Source organism: Malus sylvestris, chromosome 1 (assembly GCF_916048215.2).
Source record: "Malus sylvestris chromosome 1, drMalSylv7.2, whole genome shotgun sequence".
NCBI classification, from domain to species: domain Eukaryota; kingdom Viridiplantae; phylum Streptophyta; class Magnoliopsida; order Rosales; family Rosaceae; genus Malus; species Malus sylvestris.
This window is the reverse complement of record NC_062260.1, coordinates 5,112,862-5,123,079: the sequence shown is the minus strand read 5'-3', so window position 1 is coordinate 5,123,079 and position 10,218 is coordinate 5,112,862. Positions and strand designations below refer to the sequence as shown.

General features: G+C 37.0%; 2 protein-coding genes, 1 long non-coding RNA gene and 1 other non-coding gene across 4 annotated transcripts; 2 read left to right on the top strand and 2 right to left on the bottom strand.

Moving 5' to 3' along the window:
* Window positions 1-389: 389 nt before the first annotated feature.
* Window positions 390-1,391, bottom strand: LOC126629716 (uncharacterized). Its single transcript, XM_050299823.1, has one exon. It carries the CDS (start codon window positions 1,389-1,391, stop codon window positions 390-392), a length of 1,002 nt encoding a protein of 333 aa, XP_050155780.1.
* A 4,350-nt stretch (window positions 1,392-5,741) lies between these two features.
* On the top strand, window positions 5,742-6,906 carry LOC126630840 (uncharacterized). The gene is made up of 5 exons (XR_007626126.1): window positions 5,742-5,896; window positions 6,035-6,139; window positions 6,234-6,329; window positions 6,421-6,515; window positions 6,629-6,906. It is a non-coding gene; the product is annotated as an uncharacterized LOC126630840 (long non-coding RNA).
* A 29-nt stretch (window positions 6,907-6,935) lies between these two features.
* Window positions 6,936-9,871, bottom strand: LOC126629707 (uncharacterized). Its single transcript, XM_050299812.1, has 5 exons — window positions 9,178-9,871; window positions 8,843-9,093; window positions 8,243-8,725; window positions 7,634-7,804; window positions 6,936-7,052 (listed from the first exon to the last, which is right to left on the bottom strand). The coding sequence occupies exons 1-5, from the start codon at window positions 9,869-9,871 to the stop codon at window positions 6,936-6,938; spliced, it is 1,716 nt and encodes a 571-aa protein (XP_050155769.1).
* Window positions 9,380-9,484, top strand: LOC126634090 (small nucleolar RNA R71). The gene has a single exon (XR_007627204.1). It is a non-coding gene; the product is annotated as a small nucleolar RNA R71 (small nucleolar RNA).
* Window positions 9,872-10,218: the final 347 nt, after the last annotated feature.

Below are 10,218 nucleotides of genomic sequence, written 5' to 3'. Positions count from 1 at the left end.
AGAAGTTCTACACATAAGTGTGCTTCTAATAGAAGCACATTATCAAAATGGAAGTGTTTCTTAGAAAAACACTTGAACTGTATTACCTTTGCCCAAAAACTGTAGCACATATATACTTTCATCGCTTTCAGAAGTTCTTCTAGAAGAACATATCAAATGTTTCTTACAAAAATAACTTCAAAGTGCTTTTTTTTAAACCCATAAGCCCTTTTGAAATTTTTCTTCCATACATCATCAATTCACTTGCAGACGTTCTAATAAAACAAATTTAGAAAAGAAAGTCAGCGAAATTAAGAAAAATAGCAAGTATAGCACTTTTATTAATTAACTTACATGTTCCTAAAACCCAACCCAAGAAACATCAAACTTAAACAAAGTTAAACACTAATTCATCCGAAACTCAAGAGATTTCTCCAAGATGTTATTGGGAAAGAATCGTCAAGTTGGGATGGCATACACTGCTGAGGAAGAAGATTATTGTTCATCACACCAAAATTGTCTGACCCATTGAAAACCAGCATTGATCCTGGTCGGTCCTCAACCCCAAGCACGTTAACGTTGTTCTCCCAATTATCGGACCCCATCCAAGCAAAGTATTGGTCAACTTCTAAAGTTGAAGAACCACTTGTCCCAGCTTCAGCTGATACACTTGGATCCACTAGCCCGGCGGTCATCATGTTACAATTGGAGCAATTTGCGAAGCCTGCAGATTGATAATGACCGTCGGCAAGGCTATTCTGCCACGGCCAGGTGGCTGTGGCTGTGGCAGTGGAAAACATAGTTTGACCCTCAAATCCCATCATCATTAGGTTTCCTGAGCAGTTCAGAATTGGATCGAATAATGGCTGATGTACATGTAGTTCCTTGTGTACCAAGTTACAGTCATCATAACTATACGGCAAATGAACAACAGATTTTCCTTCAATTGACCTAACCGGGTAGTCCAATTTCTGTAGCTTGGACTCTAAGAATGCTGCCAGATCCATCAATGAATCCTCAGATAACGCGTCTAGTTCCTTGTCATCGAGCTCAATCTTTTGTTCAAGCTGCTTCATCTTACCTTGAAAAAAATTATAGATGTTGACCTCTCGCGTTTTAGGGTTGTTTCTGTTCTTAATAGCTGCTGCTTGGTGCTTACTGATAATGGCTTTGGCCAAGTCCTCGTCTTCTGGCCAGACCTTAACTTTGGCATTGGGTCCAATATATGCAACCACGCAGACCTGAGCTCCGCAGAGCTTATTGAGATTCATTGCTTTCCTCATCACAGTCGCTGATCTCTGCATCGTGGATTTCCGTTGTTCCGACTGCTGCCGCTGCCTCAGTTTTCTCCGTTTAGCGAGCCTTTGCTCTTCGCGGTTGTCTCTCCTTGGTCGAGCTGAGTTCCCCTTCATACTTGACTCCCAAGGCACACACTCGCAAACTGAGAAGATCAAAGAGAAAGAGATCGACTAAACTTGCGAAAAATCGTAGGTATAACTGTAAGAAAGTTTGTACAACATATACCAGTTATATACAGGTCTCGGTGTGCTGCTGATATGCTGAAAAGTATTCCTATTCTTTATAAACTTTTCAAAAATATAGGAAAAGCTTTTTCCTCCTCCTTAAAAGGTTTATGATATATTTCCCTTTCTCTTTTTATTAGGTAATTCAAGCAGTTAATGCTAAATTATTCCTTGTTTTTGAAGGTATAGACACTAGCTAGTTAATAAGACAAGAATAAAACTAGAGAGGGAGAAGCTAAACGATCGAGGTATACCAGTGGTAAGTTTTATTTTCTATCCTAAAGATTTAAGGAAATAGCCTTTGTATTAAAAAAATATAAAAAATAAAAAAGAGAAAATAAAAAGAGAAAGATTTGATATGGAAAACTGTAAACTATATATGCGAACTTTAATTGCAAAGATTTCAGCTTAAGTAATATTATTTACTCTACAAAACTCTTGCAACTAGGAAATAAACTGATGATGACATGAAGCAATCTAAGCTGTTAGATAGTAATAGATGGTGAATATTAGAAACTAAAAGATCACTAAAAGCATCTCCAATAGATGTGTCATTTTTTTCTGTCAAATTCTTAATTGATGGCTGATTTGGGATTTTGAAGCATGATGTTAAATTTCTTTATATTCTAACCGGTATGTTTTTTTATTATTTTACTATGATACATGGTCCAGTTTAAAATAAAATAAACAATACAATCATTTTTAAAGCTTTTTATGGGCCCCACCAATTAAAAATAAATAAAATAGAAGTGAAGGCAGCGTCAAAATTGTCGCTAGAGGCCTTGCTGCCATTCCAAGTCAGCCAAAAGATTATTCGGTTGGAGCAATATTTACTGTCAAAAGTGATTAGTTGATATTACATCTAAGATTTGGCATATCATTTGGAGACGGTTTAAGGAACTTCACTAACTAAAGACTAAGGGATGTGGCCACTTAATACTATAGTTTAGTGGTATTTCTCTTTATTTATAAGTAAGAAGTCTTAATTTCGATTCTCGTCAAAGACGAGTTTAAACCATATTATAGTTAGCCCATTGTAAGGCTAAATTCACTCCCTCCCCTTTAGTGTAGATACTATTGTCTATTCAAAATAATAAAAAAAAAAGACTAAGGAGTGAAGTTAATTAATCTTTCAAAAAAATTTAATAGATATTTTTAGGGAAATAGACAGAAATGACCCATTTCTTAATCTTTGGACCAAAATAGGACAAATCTGCTATGCACAAGCCATGTGATAGGGATTTTTACTACTCATGTGAACGGGCTTAAATCTCCTATTTTACTTGCAAGAATCACAAGGTTATTGTAGTATAAACGGATTTTGCAAGGTCATCTCCACAGGGATTATTAAATAATTCGAACTAATCAGATTCCATTTAATTATTGTAAAATAGAAATTGAAGTGATTGATTTTATAACCTAATTAAAATAAAAGTGAATTTAAAGAATTAAAATAAACAATCTGCAATATTAGGATTAGAGAGAAGAAAACAGTTTTGAGAAAATCAAATTAAGAAAGCACTAGGGTTCCACCATCACCTAGCAATCCTATGAATTTTTACCAATTACTTATGATCTACACATGCCACTTTGAAGGTTAGATTCTCCTAATTCATATTCTACTTGGAACCTCCAACATAGAACGTATATCTAACATGCAACCCGTCCGGACGTTCGGATCAAATCTAAACATGAAAGACTCATTATGCTTTATGAAAATCATTTGAAAAACCATGCAATCCTTAAGACGTGATATTCATCTTAAGAGAAATTACAATTATTAATCACAAGAAGCCAGCGTCAATTTCAGGGAACCTTCCGACCAAAATTGCATCAAATTACTTTTCTAAAGATCCTAATGGTGATCAGGCATTAAGACAATTAGATAGTTTTTATCCCGGTGATTAACAATTCAAAATATGCATGCAATCAATCATAAGCAATTAAATAAAAATCACATATTCATGCTAAGGCTCAAGGCTTCGCCCTAGCAAAAGAAATTAGTTCCGCATATTCATAATTGAAATCATAGAAAATATTATTAAGAAAAGGATTGAAAACACCTTCAAGTAGAAAATCTTCAAAACCCTAGCACTTCTCTCTGTCTCCAATATTGCATAAAATAAAGCGTACCCTAAAACTGTAGACGGCTAAGCAATATATTTGCTAAGCCACCACACAAACCCTAGCAAACAAAACCCTAAATTAAATAATAAAATTCGTCTAAAAACTGAACAGCCACGTTTTGGCCCATAAGCTGCTCCAAAACTGGCCCAATATAGCTGGATTTAATGTTTGGACTATTCTGAACACTTTTCCAGAAGGCCACGAACCCATCCGATGTCATCTTGGGCTCCAAAAACGCAATTTAAGCCCAAAAACGTCACTTTCCAGCACTGCGCACTGCTTCTTTATTTCATCGCCAGAAAACCACCGCTTGGTGAAAAAATCCCAAATTTTGATACGATCAAGCTAAGTGACTCACGAACGTCCTCCAATTGGAATTACTCCAAAATTCGTCCATTTGGTCCTGTTTTTCTCTAGAGGAAGTCGAAAGTCCTATATTGAAAATACAATTCAAAGTATCAAAATTCTTCCCAAAATATTAACCAAAATATACTAAGATTAGGGTAAAATATATAATATAAAATCTACTCATCAAATACCCCCAAACTTAGCTTTTTGCTTGTCCTCAAGCAAAACAAGACTCAAACAAAAATAAAAACTTAACAAACTAACTAGCTAAAATTAACTGACAAAAATTTTCACCTTCAAAGTTGCAATCCATAGCAAATTTTAAAAACTAGAACATCTTTTCAAAAGTTCCAACCAATCCCACCACAGAGTCTAAGCCATTTAGAATCAATTAGAAAAGAATTCACAAACTTTCTTTGGTGTAAAGTGAACCAACATAATTAAGGAGACTCGACTAAAACCCTTACCTCTCGTCCTTATTTATTTCACACATAGTAACTTTAAATATAACTCTCTTTCTTTTTCTTTTTTTTTTCTTTTTCACTTTTTTTTTATATATAACATTTTTTTTTTTCTCCAGTAACAGTAGTGGTCGTGCAATGTCGGTTTACTTAAGCTTTCGATCCAACCCATGTAGCGAGCTTTAGGTCAATGACTCCCAAACCACTAGGGCTTTAGGACACTAGGTGTAGAACACCCCTAAGGACTTATTAACCCGAGCTGAAAAGGCTACGAAACCAACTAACCACCCTGCCTCATGCCAAAACTCTACCGTTTGACGCGAGAATCACTGCTGATTAGGCAGGACTGGCCCGGTTACTAGGCAGAACCTCGGGTGAGACAATTATTACTTTATTTTTTTTTTTTTTCACACTAATAACTGACTTTACTTAAAATAAAAAATAAAAAATAAAAATAAACTTAGACTAAAAGCAAGTATTTCAATCTCACTCCCCACAAACCATGTTGGTGTGATGTGCAAAGTTCAAAGTATAATTCATGAATTAGTGTCTAAGCAACGATAAATAGAAAAGACTCTAATGTGGGATTAACTTTCACCATGTCCATTTGTTCTAACGCTTAAAATACTCTATGGATATTAACTTAGGAATAATGAAAATTTTTAAACGGACACAACAATAAAAAAAAACTAAAATTTACTTTCCCACCCCCAAACTTATGTCACACTTTGTCCTCAAGGTGTGGAAACTAAAATAAAAGAAACTAAAAAAAAAAAAAAATAAGAAAATAAAACACCAAAAACCTATAACTAAAAAGAACCGACAAACTAAAAGAAAGAAAAAAATAAAAAAAATAAATAAAAAAAAATAAAAAAAAATAAAAATAAAAATAAAAGGAAAAGATAAAAGAACATGAAAAAACAAATGAGAACAACACCTTGCAATTGAATTGATAACAGCATGGCCACGTAAGGCCTTGTCAAACTACCCATGTGCACAGCGCCCAATTGATGAGATATGACAATCCATGTACACTGCAGGCGTGCACCAATAATTTAAACATTGGATGCCCATCCGTGACTGGCAGCTGGCATGCTAATTTGAATAGTGGCATGCACTGGCATCAGTCTTCTGTCAGTCATCAAACACAGAGCCCAACGGCTCTCTCCCCTCTCTATCTTCAAACCGTGGCCTAGGGAAGCATAAAAAATTGATGAGGCGCAGACGTGTCAAGCATCAGGCAGGGGACTCCATAGGATTCGAAATTAAGGGTGAAGATCAATACATTTGCCCATATCTCTTTCTTTCTCGCAGACCCCATTTTGCTAAAATGAAAGGACCTCTCTGTCTCTCACATTTTTCTCTCCTTTCCTCAATTTAGCTCTGCTCTCTCTAGAAAGTCTGAAAATGCTTTTACTCTCTCCATGTCAAAGCAAGTCCTTCTTCCTCCCTTTGCAGGTAAAAACTAAGCCATGCCATTTCTCCTTTTGTTCGTTCAAATGTAAAGATGTAGCTCCATTTCTGCTAACTTCATCACCAAGAGTAACATGAAAATGTTTGTGACTGATGCATTTGATTGTTCTGTGTATGTCTCAGTTTCCTCGCAGATTGATGCATCCGTAGCCTTCCATAACCCAACAACAACGCACCTCCGTGAGTACCCCGCCGTGATGGAAAATCGGAAAAAACGGAAACCCAAAGGTAAAATCATCCTCCAATCTTGTGGTTGCAGTGTCCAATTTATTTGTTGGAGAGATCTGGAACAAACACTAACACCTGCATGTGGTTTTATCAGTGTGGAGAGCCCTAATGGTTTCAAATCCGAGACAACAACACAAGAACACCCTCGGAGTCAGCAGCTCAGCTCAACCAAGGATCTGCAAATGTTGAGGTAAAACCCGTAACCCTTTTTATTGATGGACTATGATCTGATACTTGAAAAATAACCCCTACTGTGACTGAAAAATAACACTCAAATCCAGCATACACCCGTGAGAAAACAAGCTTAAGCTGCCGGTCTAATAGTCCCAGAAAGCAAAATCAACAGCAACTGTCGCGGCCTCTGTATGTCATATAGGTACAGATCTCGTTCGTCTGCTTTTGCTAAGCTCAACATTTACAAGTTCAACAACAGTTCATTTGAATGCCATATGTAACCTGTATGTACTCATATTGTTGGTCTTTATGTAGGGGTATACGGATCCATGATAGAGCCAAGGACACAGAAGTAAACACACAAGAGCAACGGAGGAAAATAGCACAGGCCGCATGACCCAGATCGATGCATCTGGGAGGTAAAATTCGAATCCCTGCAAGTGTAGTTGTTGTAGATCTGGTAATAATATCTGTACTCAGTTCTGTGGTGTATGGATCTGTGATTTAATTGTGCTTCCTCCATGCATCGCAAAACTGAGCTGCAGAAATTAACTGCTCTAAATTCTGTTTATGTGCTGGATCTGCAACAATCACCCCCAAACTTGCATCTGTGAATGGCTTTTTATGTGGACTGCTTTAAATTTCCAACATAGTGTAGATGTGGTTGATGTGAACGATAGACTTGCTGCTGGGTGCAGGATTCCAGCATAGGAAGCTCTTTATTTTCCACGTTCGCAACCTGCAATTAACCAATATGCGTCAAAAAATTAAAATAAAATCAAATAAACTGGGTAAATAAAATCAATATGCAATCTTCCATTTTTTTCAAATTTTGTTTTTTTTTTTATTTTTTTATTTTTTTTATGTATGTTTTATTTTTTATTTTTTTTATATTAAAGAGAAAATCAAATGAAAATTAAAACTAAGAAAGAGTTTAGAAAAATTGGGTTGCCTCCCAATAAGCGCTTTATTTTAAGTCTGTAGCTAGACGTTGCGGAAGTCCGGTGGCTAGATCATTGGTGCCTTTAGAGTCAAAGACTCGCCTACACCAAATTTCTCTATGCATGGTTTTAGTTGATGTTTGGTCACCTTCAATGAGAAATCTGTGCCCTTAGCCTTAATGTCCACATTACCATTCTGAAAAACTTTAGTAACCAGAAAAGGGCCTTTCCATCTAGACTCTTGTTTCCCTGGAAATGACTTGAAATCTGAACTTAATAACCACTCTTCTTTACCAGGCTGTATTTTCTTAAAATTTGGGCTGCTTGGCAAATTTTCATGTTTTTTCAATGTGTTCATTGGCTGGTCTTCATGTAGCACCCTTTGCTGCTGTGGTTTAGGACTTGTAAAATCAGGAGTTAAATTCGGGGGCTTTATGGACAGATGGTCAGTTGATGATCTGTTCATAAACTTGGCACTTGGTAAACCATCCAATGCATCAACACGCATGCATTCTTGCTTGTCACCTGAATGTATGCTTGCTTCAAACAACTTGAAAACAACAGTTTGATTTTCAACTCGGAATATTAATGTTCCGGCTTCAACGTCAATAAGAGTTCGGGCTGTTGCCAGAAATGGGCGGCCCAAAATAATGGGCGTTGTCAAATCCTCATCCATGTCCAACACCATAAAATCGGCTGGTAAATATAAATTGTCAACCTTCACAATAACATCTTCAATGACTCCTCTAGGGTAGGTAATTGAATGGTCAGCCAATTGAATAATACTGGAGGTTGGCTTCAGCTCCCCTTCACCTAAACGTTTGAAAACAGAATATGGCATTAAGTTTACACTAGCACCTAAATCAATTAAAGCACTACTAAAATCACAATTTCCAATGGTGCAAGAGATAGTAAAACTCCCCGGATCTTTTTTCTTTGGAGGCAATTTATGTAATAAGACCGCACTGCATTGTTCTGTAAGAATCACTTTCTCAAAATCAACAAGCTTCTTTTTCTTTGTGCAAACATCCTTCAAAAACTTGGCATAAGACGGAATGTTCTTAATGGCATCAATTAACGGCAGATTAATTTGAACTTTAGCCAAAGTTTTCATAAAATCTGTTAACTGTTGATCTTTAGCTTTAGGTCTCAACCTTTCTGGATATGGCATAGGGGGTTCGTAAACACGTTCTGCAGTTTTTGTGGAAGCTTCTGCAGTATTTTCGGATCTGTCTTGGGACTGCCCAGAATCTGCAGAAATTTCAGAATCTGCAATAATTGCAGATTTAGTTTGGGATAGTTCTGCTGGCTGTGAATTCCCAACAGAATTTTCATGTTTGTTGTTGTAACTTTTGCCAGACCGTAGAGTCCGTATAGCATTGCATTCTTCTCGTCCTCTTGGATTAGGTACTGTTTGACTAGGAAATGTACCCGGAGCTCTTTCTGAAACCTGTATAGCAATCTGCCCCATCTGTTTTTCGATGTTTTTCACTGCTGCATGTAGATTTTGAATTTCTTGAGTGGTAGTATTTGCCAATTTTTCAATTGCAACTTCCCAAGCAGCCTTAGGTGCAGCAGGTTGCTGTACCTGCTGTTGAAATTGAGGCCTAGTGTGCTGTTCCTTGTCCCACCTTAAATTAGGATGATCTCTCCAACCTGGGTTGTAGAAATTAGAATACGGGTCATATCGGGGACGCTGGAAATTGTTAAATGAATTAACCTGCTCTGCTGTAAATTCCGGATAAGCATCTTTATGTGGACAGCTCAAAAAATCATGATTTGTCAAGTTGCAAATGCTGCAGGCAGCTTGTAAAGGCTGCTGTACAGCAACCTGTGAACCTGGCATTCTCTGTAATAACATGTCAAATTTTGCTTCTAGCCTTTTCTCCATTTTTTCAATTTGTGCTGTAACATATGGAGAACCATTTGGCATCTCAAAAGCTGACCTAGATTGTGGTTGCTCCACTGCCCACTGCTGAGTATCTTCTGCCATTTTTTCAAATAACAAACAAGCCTCTTGTGCATTTTTGTCTTTGTACGTACCTCCGCATGAAGCGTTGACAAGAGTTTTTGTAGTCATATTCAACCCTCTGAAAAATATGTGCATTTGATCAGTAGTGTTAATACCCGAATGTGGACATTTTCTAATCAACTCCTTAAATCGCTCCCACGCCTCATGAAACTCTTCATTTGGTTTTTGGGCAAAAGATAAAATCTGAGTTCTCATGTCAAGGGTCTTAGAAGCCGGATAATACTTGTTTAAAAATTTTTCACTGAGTTGGGCCCAAGTTGTAATGCTTCCTGATGGGAGTGTGAGGAGCCATCTTCTTGCCTGATCTTTTAGAGTGTATGGAAATAACCGCAGCTTAATAGATTCAGCTGAAAATCCTCTCACCAAAATGTTTTTGCACCCCATTAAAAATTCTGCAATGTGCATGTTAGGATCATCAGATGACAACCCATGAAACGTAGGTAGAATATTCAACATGTGCTGTTTTATTTCAAATGCAGTCCCTTCCTCCACTGCCGGATATGTGATGCAACTGGGTATATTTGTGGTATGGGCAGTCAGTGAATCACCCAGGGGCAGACCTGCCTCTGGAATTATAAACGCCATTTTTTTTTTTTTGTGCAGGTCAAAGTATGATTGCAGAAAAGTCTCCTGCAGAGGACGAACCCGCTGCAAATTTTGCTCCCTGCGTTTCCTCCTTAAATGCTGCTCAAATTCTGGATCAAATGGAATCAATTTCTGCACTGTTGAACGGGTGCTGACCATGCACAGATTTCTGAAATCTGTACTGTTGTAATCTGTAAAAATAAATGAAAACGAAAATTAAATATTTTTTTATTTTTTATATATGTATAAACAGCAATAACTAATTGAAAATCTTATTCGTAGGGATTATTTTAAATAGTCCCCGGCAACGGCGCCATTTTCTTGATAGGGATTTTTACTACTCATGT

Excerpts from the sequence above, each read along its gene's own strand:
- LOC126629716 (XM_050299823.1), bottom strand. The coding sequence starts at position 1,391 with ATGAAGGGGAACTCAGCTCGACCAAGGAGAGACAACCGCGAAGAGCAA.
- LOC126629707 (XM_050299812.1), bottom strand. The coding sequence starts at position 9,871 with ATGGCGTTTATAATTCCAGAGGCAGGTCTGCCCCTGGGTGATTCACTG. Across the intron at positions 8,726-8,842 it reads GGCCTCAATTTCAACAGCAG|ATGGGGCAGATTGCTATACA; the intron begins GTACAGCAACCT and ends ATCGAAAAACAG. Across the intron at positions 7,053-7,633 it reads CTAAACCACAGCAGCAAAGG|GTTGCGAACGTGGAAAATAA; the intron begins GTGCTACATGAA and ends GGTTAATTGCAG.